The 23,607-nt window shown below is 40.0% G+C and overlaps 1 protein-coding gene across 2 annotated transcripts in view; it reads right to left on the bottom strand.

The window, feature by feature from the left end:
• Positions 1-3,093, bottom strand: part of EDIL3 (EGF like repeats and discoidin domains 3) — a 263,797-nt gene extending 260,704 nt beyond the window's left edge. Inside the window, exon 1 of one of the 2 annotated variants that reach the window (XM_075136303.1) lies at positions 2,847-3,093. In XM_075136303.1, coding sequence (XP_074992404.1) covers positions 2,847-2,913 — 67 coding nt within the window. In that variant the 5' untranslated portion in view covers positions 2,914-3,093. The remainder of the gene's footprint in view (positions 1-2,846) is intronic. The other variant, XM_075136302.1, reaches the window with a different exon arrangement.
• Positions 3,094-23,607: the final 20,514 nt, after the last annotated feature.

Here is a 23,607-nt window from a genome sequence, read left to right as displayed (position 1 = left end):
TGATCCCAATCTTCACTGACTGTTCTGAAAGGTATTGGCTTAGTTGTTCCTAAAAAAATACACAGTGGGACTCAGAAACCTGTATTACTATAGATGAGATGCACTATATTTCTTCCACCTGAAATAATGTCTTGCAGCCTCTGTAGTCACTCTTGTAGTTACTGTCTGTCCAGTACACGGCAGAACATCAGATTGGCTCGCGTTCAGATTTGACCAAGGCACAGCAACAGCAGCAAATGTAAAACCTTACAGCTGTTTTGAAATATGTATAAAAGGACATTCCTTATTAAAAATGCACCTGCATCTTTCTTGCAAACTAGAGAGTAGAAGTCACCGCACCCTTGAAGCCTAGTTTCATCATATACATGCATATAAACACATCTCTGAAGATCAGACTCCTGTTACAGTGCATGAGATTGCAAATTTATCAGACTGGTCACAAAGAAGAAAATTCCAGTCTTCCATTGGGATGACTTTTTCATCATCATCATCATCACCATCATCTCTCTCTCTCTCAACCTTTCTCCCCCTTCTCTCTCCCTTTTTTTAAAAAAAGCAAAAAAAAAAAAACTTGCTGATATACCATGTCTGTGTTCCAAACACAAAAAGCAAAAGAGGGTTTTAAGATATGATGAATAAACAGGATTTTGATCTCCATCATTACTTTTCAGAGCTCCAGTAAAAACACAGTTGGTATTTTTCTTTAACAGTAGACTTCAAACACGGGTCAGTGAACTATATGACTTAACTTTGATCTGTAGTTGGAATTTACCTCAAAAGAAGACTGGGAAGAACTGGCCACTGCATAGATGACACTACCATAGGTTTTCATTATACACCGTTATGCAAATGCACTCATCAGCAAGTAATGTTAAAACAATGCACAAAAAGTTTTGTACTGTTCAAAACCTGCTCTCTAAAGAGTTTCAGTTACTTACAGTGCTTACAGTCATCATAACTTTGAGAGGACCTATTAAAAGTAAACGTTACGACAGCGAGCAAAATTAACCCAGTATATCAGACCTGTCAAACAGCGTTTTATTCTGTTTCAGCATAAAAAAAAGGCTCTCTATAATTTTATTCAGTTTCATTTTGAAAGCCAAGGACAAACCTTTAACTGAACAATTACAGCTTAAGCAATCACCGAGCAAATGAATTTTTCCCTTCCTACTTCACTTCTACTAGAAAATCCATGAAGTTCTCTCTGTTCTGAAGTTACCTAAAAACATGGCAAGACCATAGACTTAAAGGAAAAAATGTCTCAGATGTGAACTATGAGAAGTCCTACAGAAGCCCAATGCAAAGTATTTATGACAAGTCCAGACTTTGTGGCAGATACAGTATCTTTTGCTTAAAAGACTTTGGGCATAAACTGCAGGTACAAGGACATATTGCATAAGCTATCACATGCTTGCTGCAACTGTGCGAATGTTATTGGATTTTGAGAAGCCATCGTGCTGAATAATTTAAGATCTAATAAAATATTCAATTTTACTGATACATTGGTTTCATTTTAAAATAAAAAAACGTGAATCATGACGGGAACAGGTCTAAAAGTCAATGGAAATATTCCGTTACTCATTAGGATAACAGTTGTTCTACTAAGCTTCGGGAAGATACAACCAGGACGAGGAAAAAGGTCTCCAGCCCCGAAAGATTCCCCTCACCCCGGCCATCGCGCGGAGGGACAGAAACCTCCCCGGCACAGGGGCAGGTCTGGAGCTCGGACTGGGCGAAGAGGCTCTGCGAGGGGCCACGAGGAAGCCCCCACGCGGGACGGGGGCCGCCCACGGAGGATTTCGTGCCGTGAGGCGGGGGGGTGATGGCGGTGCGGAGGGGACCCACGGCGGTCCCGGGGGCTGAGCTCCTTCCCCGAGGGCGCTGGGGTTGCCTCGGCGGGGAGCGGCGGGGCGGCTGCGGGAGCGCCCGGGAGCGGACGGGACGGGCGGCAGGTGAACTCCCACCGCCCTCGGCGCCTTCCCCCCGGGTAGCCCGGCCACCCCGGCCCCTTCACAGCTGCTGCTGTGGAACCGGTCCTCCCCCACAACCACCTCACGACGTTCAGCTCGTTGCAAGACGAGCTCCGACAACTTTTTTTAATGCGAGGAGGGAAAACCCATCTAGCCTGCGCTAAATAATTATTCTAAATAATGATAAAGAGAACTCCAAGAGCTCTAAAGTTATTTTTCTGGGGTTGGGTTGGGTTTTGGGGTTGGGGTTTTTTTGGTTTTTTCTTTGGGGGAGGGGGGTTCATGAGACACAGAGAAGGCGCCGTTGGTGTTTTAGATGGAGATGCCCTAGTTAGAGGGAGGCAGCAAAAGGGTCGCCTGACAAGAGCTGTTCGCTGCTGCCGAGATGCTAAAGCCCCCGAACGTGTTTGCAAACTGTTCCGCGGTTTGCTGGATCTGCGGCTCAGAGCTAACAGCCTTCAAATTAAAATGAAGACCGGTGATTGTGGAGGGGGGGGGGGAGGAAGAGAAAAGAGATGTGGACAGCTCTGCGGATATTATTAAATCTTCCCAGCCGCTCATCTGGATTACATTTAAGCTCTCACGGCATTTCTTTCCCCCTCTAATTAAGCGTAGTTTCAAAACAGAACATGTCTGAGGATGGATCTTTCGTCGTCTTCTATTTAAAATGTAGAGATAAGTGTGTTTTGTTTTTTTTTTTAAATTCCCCCCCCCCAAAAAAAAAGGCAAGCCCAGACGGAGGTACCCGGCAGAGAGCCGCCCGCCGGTCGCGCCTCCCCGCTCCCCCGCGCACTTCGCCTCCGACTTTGTGAGAGCTCCGGCGCGGCCCCCACCCCCGTCCCCGCCGCTCCCCCGTCCGTCCCCCGGTCCCCTCACCTCGGGCGAGGCGCGGCGCGGCCAGGCTCCCGCAGAGCACCAGCCAGGCCAGCACCGCGCGGCTCATGGTGCTCTCCTCCCGCGGACGCGACGCCTCTGCTGAAGGAAGGAGGGGCGGCGGCGGCGCCTCGGCGAGGCGAGGCGAAGGTCCCTCCCGGCCGAGCACAGCCCCCGCCGCGGCTCCCGCTGCCGCCGCCCTAGCAGCGGCGAGGAGGCTGCCCCGCCGCCCGTCGGCTCTGCGCGCCCGCCAGGTGCCGCCGCGCCTCCAGCATGGCCCGGCCGGCCGCCTCCGTCCCGCGGGCGGGCCGCCGCCGCCCCCTCCTCCTCCTCCTCCTCCCCCTGCTCCTCCTGCTGCTGCTTCTCCTGCGCGACCGCGGCCGCTCTGCCCGCCCCGAGCGGCTCCTTCGGCGGGCGGCGCTGCCCGGCACACCCTGGCACCCGCTCCGCCCCCCCGGCCGCGCCCCCCCACCCCCCACCCGCCTCTGCGGAGGGGGATGCGGGGGTCGGCGGCGGGGCGGTGGTGGGGGGGGGGGAAGGGGAGCACACCGCCGAGGAGCGAGGAGGGCAGGGGGGCTGGCTTCTTGCCGGAGCCGTTCCCCCAAAGCCCCGCGCCGTGCCCCTCTGCCCCCCGGGTCCCGTTTGCGGGGACGGCGGTCTGGGGAAGGGGCTCGGGACTGCACCCCTGGCGTTCCTCTGCCGCGACAAGTTAGTATGTCGTGGGTGAGTCGTTGGCCCTGTGGGTAGCTGCCCTCTTCTACCAGGGCACGGTCGCAGGCCGGTGCCGTTCACAGAGGTAGTTTTACCCTCCGCAAACTTTTGTCGTGTAGGTGTCGTCTAAGCCCTGCGCTTTGCTGTGCGCTGCTTCAGCGGCCGACTTAAAATCCTTTCTGAACATCCAGCTCGGGAACTTACATGAAACGTACATGTCTATTCTTCCACCCCTTTCCTCGGGTAGGATGTCATCCTGCCCGTTACTGAAAGGAAATCGAAGCAAGAATGCAAGACGTGGCGAAATGTCAGAAGTAGTCCAGGGTGGAGGACGGGAAGGTCCCTGTCAGACCACTACTCACAATTTTTTTTTTTTTTCTACCTCCGTATATACAGCCACAAGAGTGAGATAAGTACTAATTGCCCAATGAGAGTCAAAAGGCTCTTCAGGTATTTTATATCTGTAATTTGCATCCCCTCTACATGCCCTCATAGTAAAAGAGCCCATATTAATATGATATTAAACGTTAATGCAATTGCTGAGTGAGAATAATGCACTTAACAGCATCAGGCTGTTGAGAAGCATTTCTATAGATACAACGTGCATGTCCGGGCTGGTTGCAAGACAACAAGGAGAGACGTCATGAAATTAAAAGTGGAAACGACCCCTTAAATCGTCTAATCTGCTGGCTACTGTGGCTAGCACCTCACAATAGTTTCCAGCATTTTACTTTACACGCCCTTTTTCTACCACTAAAAGCCTGTAAGTGGCGGGGTGACAGCCCTTCCCTAAAGTTCTAGTTTTACATCTGAGCTTGCAATTAATGGCATTTTTCTCTGGCATTGGAAGTATTTCAGTTTCAACACATTGCATTGTCAGGGAAGAAGTAAGAGGATCGGGCTTTTTGCATTGGTTAAGCTATGAAATTGCCTGAAATAAGACACTTTGATGAGGAGGATTTTACACCCAGGATCCCAGAGCATTTTCTGCTTGCATACAGGGCACAGGGGCACACACCAAGCATGCACTTCACCCATCACAGAGGTGCAAGCCTCTCTGGTGGCACTCAGCCACCAAGAGTGGGGCACTGCAAAATTGTCCAGCAGGTTAGGACAGATAAAGAAAAAAAAATCTCCCGTACACTAATGAAGCCCACGCTAGCAGAGAAGATATGTTAGCACGGGCATTAGTCCAGCATATCTCTCTGGACATGCAGTAGCTGGTAGCATTCACCAAAACTTTCACCGTCTTCACTATTATGTACTCGCATAATTCACCTGGCAGCACTCACATGGGCTACAGTCATGCCTTCGTTTTGCTGCACAGATATAGTCTGCGATTGCATCACTACTTCTACAGCAACTTGGATTTTACATGTGAGTTTCCATGCCGGAGATCTCCCTGAAGAACTACTGTCTGGAAAGAAAATACTTCTATTTCTCCTCGAGGGTTGCTTTACTATCAATACAGAGATAGAGGAAATTCAGGAAGCCTTAACAAAGCTTCTGATATTAATGCATCGTTTCTCCACAACGGTGCTAATTTTACTGCTTATCTCTGTTTTACAACCAAGAATCCAGCTGTCGTAATTACAAGGCAAGCTGCACTTTAGCTGCTGTGGCAGCCCAGCATGCCTGCACCCCCAAGTGGCAGGCTTGCCTTTTTTTTATTTTTCTTGAGGGAATAATCCCGTGATGCAGCCCCTTTATTTCCCCAATTAGGATAAATCTAAAGGGCCTAACTACTTTTGGTACTGGGAAGCGTTTTTCCACTGAGAGCCTGTGACTAGCAGCTGATTAAAATGACAGAGAAATAGCTTCTTCAAAGCCAGGCATTGTTTATTCAGCCAAAAGCGATGAAACAACAAAAGGCTTTTATGTTTGGTTCTTACCTAAAGTGCAATGCCTCTTTGTTTTCAGATTTTGAATAAGTTTTATTCAACAAGATCTATCTCCCCACCTCAGGCTAATCAGACTGTTCCTGCAGCTTTCTTGCTGCCCCTCTGCCCGGCTCCTCTTCAGGTGCTGCTTCCCTCTTCTTGCTCCCCCGTGTTTCGGGAAGGACTCTGACTCGAGGATGCTGTGAGACCTCTCCTTTATCCAGCGCCTTCCTTATAGCCCAATCGTTTTTCTCAGCACAGCAATACCCTGCGCCAGCTCGGTGCTGTGAGAATGGCTCCAAGGTACAGACTGTTCTTTCCTCCCGACTCAGGTGTAGTAATTATTTGCATCTACGTTTTCTTAATATGCATTTTCTGATATGTATAAGCCAAACCTATTTACTGTGCTAGCCTAAGTGTTACCGAAGACTCCCCATGCTATTGTGCTGTGGGCCCACAATTCTTCAGTGATACATCGCCAGCGCTCTCATCGGGGTTGTTGTAGTTACAGCATGTCACAGCGCTCTCCGCTGACAGTGACTGATCCCTGACCTGACCTTCTTGGTGACCTGGTGTCCTTCGTTGTCCACTAAAGTTCAGAAATGGTGGATTTTTGCTATTTGTGGTATACACCTTTCTTGAAGCAGCTGCCTCACCTGGTGGTGGGAAAAACTGCCTTCTGACTCTGCTACCATTTATAAGTGCTACAGGTATGTAAACATCATTTTCATATGGAAAACCCCAGGACTCAAGACATCTTGAAGGTTCTCTTCCCCTTATTTCCTTACATATCTGCAAATCCTTAATGACTTCCCAACGGTGAAGGCACTTGGCTGAAATATGGACGAGGTGGGACTGGAATAGCACAAGACATTGCAAGCTAACATTCTCACCCTTTATATGGATGTTAATATTTATATACTATATATGAATATTACATTATTATATTTGTATTTTGATATTTATCTGTAATGCAAAAATCTTCCTCCTGTCATGTGAATTCATGATGTGCTTCATGTTTTGGAATTCAGCACCGAAATGGGCTCAAGAGCTGCCAGATATTAATCCTATCTTCCTTTTTCTGCCATCCGTTGCATGAACATAGGACACAAAGACCGCTTTTCATTTTCAAAATTGTTTCCACACTTGAGAATAATTTCTGCTGAATTTTAATTAGCTGCACTCTAATATCCAACTATTTATTTTATTTGTTTACTAATCACTCAGGGTCAAGAACTCTTTTGCATCCAATTTTTTTAACTTCTGTGATCTAAATGAGCAGCATTGTTTACCAGGAATTTCTGCCCAACAGGATTACCAGATAGGGACTGTGGAAACTGTCTAAATCTGCAACACCTCATGCTTAGGCTAAGGATCCCTGTTGATCTTATGGAATGGAAGATGTAGAGCAGAGAGACAGATCAACTGCTACCTTTCAAAGGGAAAACACAACATTGTCAGCTTCTTTGAAGCTGGGCAAGAGCTATGCCACAGCTGATAATGTCCCCATTTTTTCCTTCATCTTCCTTTCATTAGTACCTTATTTTTCCTCCTCTTTTTTTTACATTATTTCCTATCCTACCTCAAATGCTGAAATTAACTCTTTGAGTCCTGCAGGACAGTAAGAGAAAAAAATTATAGCCATTAGAAATGCAGGCAGCCACATCATTTGCCACACTGCCCTTAGATAAAAAGCTATCAGTAAAGGAACAACAACAACAACAAATCTTAATGCACAAAATGAACATTTTTAGCATAAGAAATAGAATAATGCTTAATGTTCAATAGTAGTGCCATAAGGTCTAATACTTGTTACACAAAAGGTAAACCAAGTAACTCCCATCTGTGCTGCAGTAATAAAAGAGTAAGAGCTTATCCTTACTATCGCCAAAGCCTTGCCGATTTTACAAGTCATCTAGTAAACATAAATGTAACCTGTCAATTACCCTATAACACCTTTAGGGCATCCTGGATACCAGCTTTGCTGAGGAGATTAGCTTTATCACTGGCTCCCATCGAAGCGCTGGCCAGATTTGAGTCTTCTTAAAGTGAGAGATCAGGACAAGCTCAGAGCCCACAGTGTACGGGCAGAGATTATATTGCCAATTATAATTAGGCCTATAAAAAGCCACTGCTGCATACAAGCAGTAGAACTTTCCATAATGTTTTCTAATAATATCTACTTAGTTCGTCAGGGATTTGTCATACACCTTTCACCATAACCAACTACTCTGATTCTGCAAGTCATTGGCATATATTTGCCTTCGAGAAAAGAACCGATACTACTACATCTGTCTATCACCACCACCGCAACACTGCCAGAATTATTCTTTTGGTTGACACTGCCTCTGAAAAAGGAAACAATTCATTCTTTTATCTCTTCCCAAACGGAGCCTGATCTCCCAGTTCTTGAAGGCGCAACGTTTCTGGTTAAGTTAACGTAGTTTTTGTTGCGTAGAACATGGAAGATCCTGCTTCTCTCAAACATTTCTGGTTCAAAAGAAGTGTCATGTAATGCTGCATCACAGGAAAGGGAGAGAAGTGGCTGTGCAACACAAGGAAACAATTCCATGTAAAAAAAAAAAAAAAAAGTACTTTTTCTTTCCCTTGTCGGTAGCATGGATTTTTTTTTTTACTATTTATAGAAAGGAGGCAACAAAATCAGTGCCATGATTGGTTTTGATTCCCTTTCTTTTATCTTGGAAATAAGCCTTTACTGTCTACAGAGAACAGATATTTAAGAATCCCGTGCAATAGCTAAATGTCTGAGTACCTTTTAAAATTAATCCTTTGCCACCCATAATATGAACATATAATGTGCACGAGAACATAAAAGAGGAGAAGGGTGCACAGGCTAAGGTGTGAGAGCAACCCCTGAAATGAGGTATTCCTACATTTTGTTCTACATATCCCTCTGCACACCACTGAAGTTGTGGAACGAGATGCTAATTAATTTCAGCTGAAGTTATTCCCTGCCCAGCTGTGAAAGGAAGAAAGTTAGCAATTTAGATTTATGGGAATGGTGACCGGTGATTCATTCAGCGGCAGTAAGATGTATAGAAGCTGGGTGCTAATGCACGTGTCTGTTCACTGCCTCTACAGACAGTGCATCACCAACACCCTGAGGTTCCTCTACTTTCCAGATAGGAAGGTCTGAATTAAACTTTAATGTCACTCCTCTGCGTTGCTGATGTTAAGGTAACAAGGCAAAGATGCACCCCTATAAAGTGTCACTCGCAGCAAGCTGCACGTAGTGGGTCTTCTGATATGGGTACAAATTGGTTTCTGCTCAAGATCCTGCAGCAACAGGCGGTGATGCTGTGAGATCGCTGCTCTCAGGTGAGCGCAAGAACCTCTGCCAGAGGGCTATGGGTACCTGCGGTTCTTGAGAGGATGATCAGCACCCAGAGAGTCCACCACACTGCTTAACCCCATGCTTTGCCACCTACATCAGTTTATAAAATGCTTTTGCACTTGACAGTGAGGAGGAGTCTGACTGGCATCTCGGATATTATGTTTCTGTGCCCTCCATGGCCTGCGTCCCGCTTCCAGCTGCAGACGTGTACTTGAAGGAAATCAGTCAGCAGAAAAGAGACTATCTGATTGAACAGACCTCAGTTCCTTACGAAACCAAGTTAACACACACGTCTCTCCTTTTCGACTTTGTCTGTCTCTCCACTGGTGCATGATTCCTATTTTCTCCACTTGCACACTGGCTGCCTTGCACTAGCAAAGATTGTTCTGCCCTGCTTGTTTGTCCTCCCTTTTATGGCAAAGGTAAATCATGATGGTTAATGGGAGCATTAAGTCGCTATCAAACACATATACTTTTCTAAACAGCTGTTTAGAGAAAAAGAGACAACAGCTCTTTGAAATCTCTAGCAACATTTGCCTTGCCTCTTGCCCCTCAGTATTGGGACCTATTGGCACCCTGAATCACTGCAGGAACATCTGTGAAGTGCAACCCAGTCAGCCAGGTTTGTAGAAGCTGGAAGGATTCATTCTCATGCAATGTATGTTGCAGACTTTGAAATCTGTGTTCCCTGGTGTTGCTACTACTTGATCAAATGAAACAGAATTTCTCCAAAATACACAAGGGCTGTGGTAAAAGAAAGCTGATAGCATTCCAAATACAGCTTTTTAGAGACAAATCTGAAGTTCCTACCTTAAAGTCTGTAATGACCAAGGTGTGTTTTGGGTCTTTTTTGCTTCAGTGCTACATAAATGCTGGAGTTGCAATTTTGCAAAGTTAAATGCGTTACACCAAGGTCTGCATCCTACTATTATTTATATTAGAATTCCAAGGACACCACCACCGATTAACTTGGTGAAAGAGTTTATTTCAGATACCTACAAAAGATATTTTCATCTTAGCAAGAATATGCTTTAACCATTTAAACGATAAGCAGCTCTTACAGTGTGTGAGGCTGCTTTTCACTAAATGTGCTGTTGCAGATCGTTCCAATAAATAAGAAAAGTTTATTCCTTTTTCTTTTCTTTGTTGTTGTTGTTAATTTTTTATTCTGAGAGAGAAAAAGAGATTTGGAACATAATTTTTAAAATTCTTTCGTCTTACTTTCAGCACTTGTATTGCACAGTTAGTTTTAACAGCTCATTCACACTGAATTTCAGAACCCAGGGGAGGAACCATTAAATCACAATAAAGTATTTAATGGAGTTGTGCCATCTGCATTTCAGAGACTTAACTGCAAACTGAGCCAAAGATCTTGTGATTTCAAAATAAGAGAATATTATTAGAGCCAGGAGACTTTTGACACCTGGTCTCTCATGGTGGAATGCATTTCAAATTAACATTACATACACTTAATAGATTTCATTATTGGTTTTGTGTTAAACAAGAAGACAACTAACCAAAACTTTTTCTTTCATCTTCTGATGAGCTGGCGGCCTATCACGACATTTTGTAAATCATTCAGGTTGGAATTTGACAACGTGAGAGATTTTAGAAATACTTTTATACCACTGCAGAGAACTGACAGAGCCATCCTGTCTCAATGTATGACAACTTTTCCTTGCCATATGAAATTACTTTTAAGTATTCTTGGTTTTATGGCTTTTTTTTCTTTCTTTTTTTTAATATAGTTGTTGTTTGGTTGGTTGGTTTGGTTTTTTTCCTTGAGGTAAGACCTAGGGATGTGCGTTAGAAATTGATATTCATCACCCAAAAAAAAAAAATATTGAGGAAAGGAGATGTGCTAATTCCAGTCAAATTTCTGAAAGGTAATGTTTTTCATGACTGGTAGAACATTTCTGTGCAAGATGGAAAAGGGCATACTCATATGATTCTATGATCTAAAGAATATGTCTCCTAAAGAAGACACAAGATCCTCTTTTCCTTTCAGATTGTTAGTGGTACAGCAGCCAGAAAACTTTCCTGACACAAGATGCTGAGATTCCTACCCACACTCTGATTCAGGCAATACAGCTGCTTCATCTGGCTTTCTGGTATATCAATTAAATATCTTGACTACTTCCTTCCCCTCAGGGACTCCACTTTTCAATGAGTAGCCTGGTTCTCATGACAATTTTGAGAAATCTTCATTTTTGTCTCATTTGATTTTATCTCTATTGACAGTCAAAACATATTTTCCAGATGGCTGTTGTAGAGGCCATATTAGAGGCTGTGTCAAGGTACAGCAGCAACAGCCCCTTCCCTGGAGGATTCCCAGCTTAAGATTACAGCCGAAAACACAAAGCACAGGAGAGAAACAAAGTGAACGGGCAAAAGAATATGTAAACAAATAAAATCTTCTATGACAAAATAAGATCTATCCATGCAATTCGTCTTCTATTTGTGGTGTTAATTGTATCGAGTACAGGTCTCAGGAAAGAAATCATTCAAAGTGTTGTCTTGAGTTAAAAGCTCCTTCAGTCCTCAGTCTGACCTCTGTATCCTCATAGAAACCTCTTAAGGATCATACAGGTCCCAGAGCACCAACAATGTCGTCTCTTTTGAGTTCAAAATCTGTCCTTGGAGCAGGAGGTTGCTGCAGTACTCTTACCCCACTAGCAGTCAATTTTAATAATAGCAATAGCAATAGCAATAACAGCAATAATAATAATAATAATAATAATAATAATAATAATAACAACAACAACAACAACAACAACAACAGCAACAACCACCACCACCACCACCACCACCACCATCATCATCATCATCATTATCATCATCTAATGAAAATACAGAGAGACTCAGAAAGCAAAAATACATTTAAGTATAGGCACCTAGAACAAACAATGTTTATATCATCACTCGATAGGCATATTGACAATATTGTTCAACCGAATTTATAATGCAATATGACTAAATATCATAGTATGGATAAATCTTAATAACATTAAAATATATAAATATTTCACATAATTTTTTTTTTCTTCCAAGGTTTTCTGCTTACTCCTTTTAGATACCCTGAAGTGCTACCTGAGTGGTGGTTTTGTCACATCAAAAATTTTGTTTAATGTTTATAATTGGGAGTTTTGTATCTCAAGCAAGAACACTTAAGCAAGAACACATGAAAGCAAAGAGTATGATAAAAGATGTTCCTATATGTATTTATTTTTAAATGTGGTACTCAAGAATTAGAATTTTCAGAAGGGTAGTTTTCTTTCAAGTCCTTTGGTTCCAATTGGCTAAATAGGAAACATTAATTACTGCTATTAAATACAATTATAAGATATGTATGGATATAATATGGAAGCATATTATTTGTCAAGTTATTTTTTAATATAAGCAATCAAATATTTTCGTATATTGCAGATTAGAATGGCTCTTACAAACCTTGTATCGTCACTCACCAGAGATGTAATGGTGTCTAACATCTAATGAACAGTAAGGTTTTGTAGTTTTGGTAATCAAGTAACCAATATTGGAGCACTGCAGCCACAGAAAAGAAGAATATTAAATCTCAAAATCCCTTTTTTCATGATGGAGAGAGGAGAGAGAAAAAAAAGCAGAAGCTGCTAAGAATAGCCAAAGATACACTTTACAAAAGCATTTTGATCATTAACCTTTGACAAGTTGATGATTAAAATCCAGCTTTTCAACCATATATATATATGCATGCAGGTAAAAATGACCCATTTACACCCAGATTTTTTTCTGGGCCAAAACAACTTCTTCAGCCTAGGCAAGGTTTAAATTAACTTTTACAGTCCTCAGATTAATACAAGAATATTATATCTGAAATACAAAAAAATTATGACCTTCGAGCCTGAAAAAAAGTCGCTTTCTGTTAGATGGACAGAGAGGAGTTGTACTTCCATGCCAAATGTTATTTTTTGATTCACGTACCATTCCTGCTTCTGGCAAGTAAAGTCCCTAGAAATCAAAGGAGTGGACCAACCTACCAATCCTTTAGAGATATTTTTTTTTTTCAACCTGTTCATCTGGATCTGCAGATGCTGTTCTTCTGTTATAAAGTTAAAAAATAAACCCTTTGCACTGAGGTGCAATGAACTAAGTACTCATCAGAGACAATAAAAATTACACCCGTACTTGATCCATTATAGCCCCCCAAAGCTGAACTGCCACACTGTGAACTGCGTGAAAGAAATTTGCTGTATCTGCCTAGATCACATTATTTAGCAGCAATGGTGATCTGAATAAGAAATTATTTTCAATTCTTGAAAAAAAATGCACATGATTTAGCATGTTCAATTTGGATTGAAACCACTGAATTTCTTTGTTAAGTTTTACAAAATCTGGAGTTCAATGCCTCCAAGTCCTATCCAGAAGTCTTCCCTGTCATCCAAAGCTTTAGTCTTTTAACCTAGGTTAGTTGCTCAAAAATTCCTCTGTCCTTTAGTGTTTGGTTTTTTTGGTTTTTTTTTTTGAGCAAGACCATGTGTTTGATAGTCCTTTGACCCATATTTCTCAGCTATTTTCCTGTTGGATATGAGACTTCTGGAAGACCATGTTCCCACAGTAACTCCAGAACTTTTCTTTTCAAACATTTAAAATAACTTCTGGAGTTTAGCTGTTTGAAAGATGGATGCATGTCCCAAAACATTGGGAAGATCAGTTGCCAAATAACGATGCTTTTGTCTCTCCATGGGCAGAAAGGCACATGTATAATTTAGACAGCAGTTGCTCACACTGATGAGAACATGCAGAATGATCAGAGCATGTGGGTGAGGAGGGCTTTTTCCATGAAAAAAAAATTATGGAGATACTAGAATGAGAAGCAGAAGAAGGATCAGAGGTTCCTCTTAACTGGAGGACCACATAAAGTAACTAGAAATATCATCAAAGACTGAGAAAATGAAAGGGACGAGATAAACTCATTTGAAAGAGACTGAAATACTGTGGTGTGGAGAAGAAATATTAATAAATTATTAGAAGGGGGTGATCTGATGGTACTTCAATGTGGCTTTATAGTGGAGGTCAGAGATTACCATGGTTGGAGTGTCCTGCAGACATTGCAGCAGATTTTGACAAAACAAACAAAAAGACCCCACAATACATGTAGAAAACTAGGCTTAATTAGTTCTGTTGCTTACAGAGGAACTCTTTTTTATTGCTTTTTAATACAGATGCTTTGGAAATGTAAATGTAATACATTTTGCAAATGTATTTATTGGTTGTAGAAAAGGCAAGATAAACATTTCTCTCTGCCTTTATCTACAATAACAAAAGAGGTGCTATCCATTAACAAATATTAACATTAACACTTTGATCACTTGCAAGAAATATACATTTAATTTTAACGACTAAAACTATTACACATAAAGTTGGTGATATCATCTCTAATAAAAATAATAGATGCTATTGTAACAATACAGATGACCAGCATTTACTAGAGTCCATAGTTAGTATTCTGGCTGAACTTTAAATGCTTTTTTCTATTCAGTTTGCAGCTTGTTTTTTGGTTTTATCACCTCTCCATCCACTTAAAAAAGTTATCCATTGAGCTCATTATTTTAAGATGATATGTCCTCTTTATATGTTTTTGTTTGATTCAGAGTTGCTTTTCTAAAAGGGCAAAAGGGAAGCTAGAGTATGAACTACTTTCTTATGAACCAAGGAAGAGTTCCTGTAACTTGTTTTCACTGTAGTAATCAGATTAATTCACAAAATCTGAAACTCCATAAATAAGAACACAAGGCCATCATTCCTCAGGAATTTCACTTACATCGATCATTATTACACCAAAAATGTCAGTACAAAGAGCAGTGTGATTTACAATGCATTTGTAATGCTTTGTAATATTTAATAGCAGCAGTCCAAGTAAACAAACCAAGGCAAGAATTCGCTTAACAACACCATTTAGTGAGTTGGAGTCATATGGACATTCATGACTAAGATTTTGAAGTCTTTCAAAGCATACAATATCATACACTGTAGCAATTATTGTGTTTGTTTGCCATCTGAAAAAACATTTTTTTCCCATCTTTGATATCTTTGATATATGACAGTCTCTTCAGCATACACTGATTAAAAAATTAAAGTGTTGGGTCTGGGTTTTTTTTTTTGAACTGAAAGGATATTTACATCATCTTTAGTCCTTTTTCCCATTACTGAAATTCAAAAATACTTTCACAGTTTTTTGCAAGAAAGAGATACGTGTTACAAACAATCAAGCAAACCAAACCTCGAAATAAGAGATGGGTATTTGAGTAACAAAATGTCAAAATTTCTTTGTGGAATTTAAACACAGGCGATTATTTTTCATTCAACATCATGGAAGTTAGCTGGAATAATAGAGAACAAAAACCTGATTTTACCTAAGTAATATACACTAATTTAGTAACCCAGGAGATCAGCTTTTCCTACAGTCCTGCACTAAGGTAAAAACACCCTGATTAGAGAGTGTATGTTTTCTAACACCTGTGATTTGCCAGCCTTTTATCTCTGCTGTTCTTTGAAAGATAGCCTGGTTGACTGATTGATTGATCGATAGTTGATCGATAGCCTCCCTTAACATGCCCGTATCTTGTCGTCTATTAATCCACACACAAAGGATCGTAACACATGGTGTTAAGATATGTGTGCAGAGCACTCAATCAAATTAAAAAACAATACAAGCAAACTTAATGTAGGAAACCATTGTTTGTTTCCACTTGACAGTGTTGAGGATGCTTATGACATACATACAATATATTAATGAGAGAGAAAGACATTCTTCAACATCTGCTATAAAACCACATAGCATTATGAAATCTTATGTCTTATTTGTTTTAAAACCTAAATACCCAATTAGTACTTGCAAAACAATGCCCATAGATTCACATTTATTCTCCTTTATTTTGTGTGGTCAGTATCTTCCCTTTTTCCATGAAACCATCATAGATAGGAACAAAGTTTACAGGAAACAAGATAAAGAAAAATTGTTCAATAAAACCTGAATTATTCAGAAAAGGGAGGGGCACTGTATATTCATTGATGAACAGATAGAGCTTTCAACATCAGATATATGCTTCCTACCACTATAACTTGTTAAACTCTCAGTTCTGCTGCATTCCAATACATCATCAACTTCCAATCCCTACACAAGAATTATTTGTCCTTTTAAACACTCTGTTTGTCTTCAACAATAATTAGAAATAAAAGATCCTCCCACAAGAATCTACAAAAATCCAACAATGCTTCATCAGGAAGACCTCCAACTCAGTCAGACTTAATTACTGATGCAACAACTTTTATTATCCACCTCAAGGATACTTTACTACAGCTGAAGCAGCAATGGCTGTAAGTTTCTGATAGTTTATTAAAAAAAAAAAAAAAAGAAGAAAAAGCACAATTTAAGATAACAGCAATTTTCTCTTGGGTGAAAATTTGGGTTTTTTTCTGTTTCTTAAACGAGAGCAGCAGCCATTTTTAAAATACTTACTATTGTTTATTTAAAATTACTTGACCTTCACTGTAATTTTTTCTACTTTTTTTTTTTTTTAATTTTATGTACATTGAGTTGGTTATCTATGGGCAACCTACATTGATTATCTTTAGATTTTCTCAGTTTCTTGCATAGAAGGAGAGAATTCACAATGGCTATTCTCCTGGAGCAGAATTAAGACGTAATTGTTCCTCAATTGCTGTGGCTATTCTACTCATGAGTAAAAACATAAGTGAGAAATGCAGGTCATTCCTCCCAGAAGCGTGAAGCATCACAAACATTGTAATTTGTTTATGCTGTATAGTTCTTATAAAAAATACTAAGAGGATGTAATTGTTTAAAAAATATCATTGCTATCTTTTAGCTCTTAGATGTGTGAAAAGTCATCCTGAAGAGGAAGAAAATAAGTAGCTGTAAAGTGCCTGGAAATGATCTGAGATTTCCAGCTACCCAGCAAAACCTTTTCCATGTATCTAATATTATGCGTTGGGAATTGTTACACTGAAGCATAACAGACTCCCATAATACCTGAAATACCTGAAATGCTGAGGCACACAGATTTCTTGTGTTGGAAGCTGTTGCAGGAGGGATAATAAAGGGATTTCAGTCTGCAGGACCCTTTTGCATTCCCGTGCTCAAGCATAGCAAGAAGGAAAATTTTAGATAGCTTTTCTCCCAATTCTACCATTTAACAGAAATGTCTCTTAAATGGAAATCATTTAGGTAGTGCTAATAAGTTAATGTCATGTTTTGGTAGCTTATCAAACTAGTTGTTTGTTGGGTGTTTTGGGGGGCTTGGGTTTTTCTGTTTGTTTGTTTGTTTGTTTTTTAAGGCAGGATTCCCTCTTCATAAACATTTTACAGAAGACAAGGTCTTGCGAACTTAGCTTCTTGGCTCAGTCTTTCCCTATTATGTTTCTAGGATAGCATCATTCAATTTCCTCATTATTAACTTGATTACAGACCTACCATCAAGGAGCATAGAGCACTTGCAGATAACAACATAACGGACCCCACCTTTAAATGCAGGTATTTTAGGTAACAGTTTATGTAGCCAGGTAAATATTTTATCTTAAATAATTTACCTTAAAAAAAAAAAAACAAACCCCCAAAACCCAGTTTTCTTCCAGTTCTCTCTTTTTTTTAGGCTTGAAATATACTGTGATAGCTTTCTAGAGCTAATTCGCACCTGATTCACTTGCTTTGCTTGTACCAGACCGCAAAAGTGGAAGAGTTTAAACTGTGTTAAAAGCAGACTGCCCATGCCTTGTTCCTCTGCCTCTTCCTTCTGCCTACCCAACGCTCTGACAACCTTTCCATGATGCAAATTAAGAGACTGCTCCTTCCTCATACCTGACAAACTGTCATGGCTGGATACATGGGAGAAAAGTATTCTAATGCTGCGTTTCTTGCAAAACTATATTTGCATCATCCTTTGATCCCTCAGGAGGTCTGGAAATGCTGCACTTCAAAGTATTCTGTATATAGTTTGTCCATCTAGCTGCTTATCGTGAGAATCTGTCTCTAATACAGGTGATTTACAAGAAGAGAATTCCAGAAGATGAGTTGGTTCAGTGTTTAGGAAATAAGCTGGAAGCTAATGTTACCAGTGCTGAGTTTCTATGTGATGTTTTATGGCTCATCAGGCACATAATGGGATGGTCAGCCCTGCTTGGATGCATGCTAAGGTGCAGTCATGAACTACCTGGGCTACCCCATGGATGGAAAAAGAAGCGATGCTCAAAGCCAAGCTACTCCTGATGTACAGATTGTGCAGCCAGATGTGACATATCCCACAGGGCTTTCTAGGAGCATCACTTAACCACATGGGGCGGACAAGGCAGTCATCTCCACATGCTGCTTGTCACACGGCAGTCACTGGAGGCTGTTATGATGGAAATGTCCGCATTACGGTAAAGTGCAGAAGTATAAAATAAAGGTCAGAAAGACCAGTGTGCTGTAGCACGTTCTCAAATCACACTGCTCTGGACAAAATAAATGCATCCTCTATGCGTCTATTATTTTTTTGTAAATGGGGGTGATATTGATTCCGTACCAGGCAAAGATCTTTGCAGCATAATAGATACATAGGAGACTCTCAGAAGCTACATTAAATGAAACGCAGAGTACCTTCTCACAGATATTTACTGCAAAAATATTAGGAGGACTGGAGTGATGCAGAAAGAGGAAAAACACTGTAAGTATTGTCAAATACTGAACTGAAAGTATCATCTAGCAAGTCACATTAAAAAGACCTATATTTCTATTTAATGAGAAATTAAGTAACATTAATCCTCAGTTAGTGGCTTCTTCGAAATATACTTAACATGTTAGGTTGAATTTAGGATGAAACTCATGAATCTTTTGCTATTGCTAGCACATAGATGCTACTAGTCAGGACCATACTTTGAAATATGAAGGCAGCTTTTTGCTAAAAAGTTGGCTGTGCTCTTTGAGAGACTTTTCTTTTTGCAGAAGAAAATGTTGACAGATTCATTAGTATCAATATCTTTCTCTCTGCCCAACTGTCTTATATGTATGATTAACGTATTTTCAGTCAATGATTTCTAAGATTCTTTGTTATGTCTTGTCAAACAGTAGTCAGACAGCATGCTAAACACAGTTTCAGAAATGTGTAAACAAATAATTAAGGATTTTGTACATTATTTGTTGAACATACGGCAGATGAGAATTCAACAATTCTTCATTAACTAAATAATGTACATAATAAGGTGTAAAGTATGAAACCTGCAAAATTTTCTATTACTTTTAAAATAGTTGTTAGAACAAGGAAATTATTAAATGGTTTACATAGAAAACTGGCTTAAAAAATTAGTTTCTTTGCCTTTTTTTTTTTTTCCCCTGATGGCCCTTTTCCAAGGATAAAGAATAATAAAGACCAAAAATTTTGTACTAAGCTATGAAATAGATGGCACTGCTGGCACTAAAATTATTTCTGTGTCAGGTCTGGACTATTTGTCTGAGAATAGGATGCTGAGGCTCTTGCTTAGATCCTCTTAGTGGTTATGAAAGGGAGGACAGTACTTCTGGTAAATGTGCTTCGGTACTTCCAGACTGTTCACCATGATATTGTCTGCACTAGATTTGGGCTGATAGTTCTTCATTAGGTTCACTTATTCTGAAGGGTTTTGTTGCTTCTGAGAAAGATGCATGAAAGTAGATAAGCAAAAGGTAAAATCTTATATACTGCTTTAAATTGGCAAACTACCCTGGGCTGTGATTATTAAACTTTGTCACTGGTCATGAAGTCAAATAACAGAGAAACATAGAAACACTTTATTAGTGTGGATGAAACAAGTTACTACGTGTATATTTTTCTTTCAGGCATTCAGTAGTTATTATTTGGTAATCTTCCATATGAACACAAAAAACAGATTCACCTAATTTTCTTTATGTCCAACCTCCAGCCTTCCTTTTGTGTTAAACTTTTTTTTTTTCCTTAAAAAAAACCCAAAACCAAAACCAAACTGATTTCACAGATAAAGGACTTATTTTTTCTGTGGGCTGAAGCAGAGCTACTTGGACTTCTGCTTCTGGTGCATTAAATATTCACAACCTGAAGTATAAGTATTTGAAGACAGAGTTTGGGTGTGTGCAGTCAAGGATACTGAAGGAGCCATCAAACTTTGTCTTTTCATCTTTTAGACACACACTTTTGCAAAGATTCACCATGTTCTGGTATAAAAAGAACAGGACACTTCAATCTCTTTGTTTTATGTTTGGAGTTGCCCTTTTCCCTTCTCTTTCCCCTTCCCCCTCAGTTGCACCTTCTAACTTCACATGCTCCCCTGGTCCATATAAACCATTGAAATGTATGGTGTGAAGACTTTTAGTACAGAAATGTGTTTCACACCATTTTTTTTCATTAGTTTTATCATATCATTTTGCCCTGTTTTGCAGGTTTCCTCTGGATAACAGAGCGTATTCCTTTAAGGAAAGTTAAAGCTTTTAACTTGCTTTTTTCTTATACTGGACCTATGCTTGCCATAAAAGCAAAGAAAAACAGTCATGACTTTTTATAAGGATACTGCTTAATCAAAAGTGAGAACCTGGAAAATATAACACTATTCACACCATATGACAGATTCAGCCTAAGTAACCCCGCACCCCCAGAAAAGCCTCAAAAAGCACATAAAAACATCCCCCCCCCCAGCTGAATAAAGACAAAAGTCTAAGCCCTTCCAATAAAAGGAGGAATACTGGCTCTATAGAAGACATTAAAAGATTATGGAAGCTTTTAACATCAATTAATTAATGCAACCTGGAAGCCATTGATAAGAAAAAAAATGAGAACTTTTCTTAAACTTATCTGTAGAAAAACTTATCTGCTCTTTCCTATCGTTGAATAATTCATTGAGAATCACACATATTTTCTAAAACCTACAGTTCCATCACTCAGGTTAGAAAACAATTCCCAGGCCTCTAAAAATTCAGTGTGCTTAGATAAGGAAATGTCTTGTCTTCACTGACGTCAGAGTCTAATGAGGCATTACTTTTGCTGTATAAGAAAACAGAGACAGCAGCCAGTATTTATATGTGCAGGAAAAGAGTTTGATCTCTAGCTGTAACCCTAGGAATATTGCTTAGCTACCTTTAAAGGGAATTCTCTTTTGAGTAAAATGTTGAGGATCAGGCTTATTGAAGGATGCATTCTGTATGTGAAGGACTTGTTATTAATGAATTTTGTTTCAGGTTAGCTGTAAAAGTCTAATATTGTGAAGTCAAATATCAAATATGTTCAAGACTGCTCTTATTCAATCACATGAAAGAATTGCTCACTAATTTGAGAGTTCAAAATGCAATTTGTTCCTGCGATTTGGGAAAGCAGCGCTATATGCATTAGTATTTCTAGTGCTAAACAGAGTATTTCGTCCTCCTGTTACCCTGTGGAGGAGGACTTTGGAACAACAAATGCTTCTTGCTCTTTGAGGCTGGAGTAGTCTCTATGGAGCAATTTTATATGTATTTACTGTTTAAGGTGTTTTTCCCCCTCTAGGAAGCTTTAGGATATTTAGCTGAGTCACTTGAATAGACATTATAAAAGATTTATGTCTGTGTTTTCAGTGGTGCAGGATACAATAGAAAAGAATCTTAGTGACAAAACACTATTATTACTTACTTTAAATATTTTACAGAGGTACCATAAGTTGGTTTTCTATTTCTTATTGAACAGAAAGAAGATATGGCAGTGTCTTCCATCTTTGGTTTGCTATTTGTTCCTATTTGGATCATAACATTTTGATTATTATCAGTAAATTATTGGAGTAGGTTCTTTTTTATTAAAAAAAAAAATCCTCCCTCTTTTTCCCTCTCAAATAATCTTCAGAAATTAGCCATGTGATATCCCAGAGTCCTAGGCTTTTTTATATATTATCATACAACTTCTGTAATAGGTGCTTCCTAACATCTTGACACCTCAGGTCTTGTAGAAAGTTCCAATGTAGGGATGCTCTTCTCCAGATACACTTGTTCTGGCTTCTGCTTGGAGTAAGCATTTTAACGCTGTGACAAGCACAAGAGCATTTTGCTTTTTACACAGTACATCCCACTGTGTCCAAGCCAGAAAGAGACCACGCTAGTTCCCAAACTGAAAGCAAAACAGCAGCACTATCACACTGCCTTGTACGGGTTGTACAATGCAATGTTCAAGCTAATAAAATAACCACCATTAATTCTCGCTAATGAACACTTCAGAAGAATGCATTTGTTCAAACACAGTGATACACTCATGTCTTTATACTGATGTTGGGATGAAATGGTATCTTCATAGTAAGGGATAGAATTAAGTAGTAAAAAGCTATAAAGTGAGCTTTTTTGATGCAGAAAATCTGGTATGGGTCAGATATCTTTCTTACCATCATTATGACTGCAGAAATTGAGAACCCTCCAATATCGCATTTTAGGATTTCTTTTCCTTGCCATTCCACCCCTTCCTATACCTGCAGAAACAGAGGGTAACCAATAGACCTTAATTACTTTCCATGGGGAATTAGCCAACTGAGTAAGTTCACAGTGTGCTAAAATTAATTAAAAAGAGTAAGAGCTATATTTAAAGCAGAATTTTATCAAAATGCTCTCTTTCCTTTGACAGTCAGAACCAGATCCAAACTCTCTAGCTCATAATTATGGATGAATACAAAGAAAAAAATAATCTTGAATATCTAGGCTACAGAGTAGCCTAGATATAAGCATATAAGCATCTGAAATACCATAGTTCTCTTTGCTTCTTAAGCCAAGAAAAGGAAGATGTCTTTCCTATGTGCAGTGGGTTGAAACCAGCAGCTAAGTCCCACACAGCTGCTTGCTCACTGCTCCTGCAGTGGGATGGGGAAGAAAATAGGAAGAGCAAAAGTGAGAAAACTCATGGATTACAATAATGACAGTTTAATAGAAGAAGGAAAGAGAACAAACCAACAACCTACACAAGTAATGCAAAGGCAATCACTCACCACCTCCCAAAAGTAGACTGATGCCCAGCCAGTCCTGAGCAATGGCTCTCTCCCTTCCCTTCCCTTCCCTTCCCTTCCCTTCCCTTCCCTTCCCTTCCCTTCCCTTCCCTTCCCTTCCCTTCCCTTCCCTTCCCTTCCCTTCCCTTCCCTTCCCTTCCCTTCCCTTCCCTTCCCGTCCCTTCCCGTCCCTTCCCGTCCCTTCCCTTCCCTTCCCGTCCCTTCCCTTCCCGTCTTCTTTTTCTGAAAGCTTTTTCTGATGGTGAAATTTCCATGTTGTACCATAAGAGTAGCCTGCAGAAGGTTTGTTTCTATCCCAGTTGGAAGGCAGTTGCTTGTTTCTGGTTCATAGAAAGTCAGATAACTTAGGAATTTACATATCATCTACTAAGAAGACAAGGAAAGGAGAAGACAGAAACAAAGGGGCTAAGTTAGATTCTTGTTGAAAATCAGGAGGAGTAAAGTGCTTAATAGTTGTTTGAGTTTTTCAGAATTTTCTTTGGACAGAGGAAAATAACACTTTTTTATTAGGGTATTATTATTTTATTATTAATTTTTTTATTTATTATGTCATTATAAAACATGTAATTGATCATTTTGTATTAAATGACTGAATCAGATCTGCCCTTGCTGGCCTTGTAAACCTAATTGGAAAATTGTCTTTGCGTCTATCGATGTTTTAAGTGTGTTTCCCCCTAAAATATGGTGCATATTTCAAACTGAAATTGTAAATTGTTACTGAATTGTCCACAGGACAATTGTGGACCATGCACATCACAGAAATTATATAAACATCCACAAGGACCAGTTGTTAACTGTTGCTTAGGGGCAAGCTGCCAGATAGTTTTAA

Source organism: Calonectris borealis, chromosome Z, assembly GCF_964195595.1.
Source record: "Calonectris borealis chromosome Z, bCalBor7.hap1.2, whole genome shotgun sequence".
In the NCBI taxonomy this organism is placed as follows: Eukaryota; Metazoa; Chordata; class Aves; order Procellariiformes; family Procellariidae; genus Calonectris; species Calonectris borealis.
The sequence above is the reverse complement of the archived record's forward strand: the minus strand, read 5'-3'. Positions and strand labels throughout refer to the sequence as shown.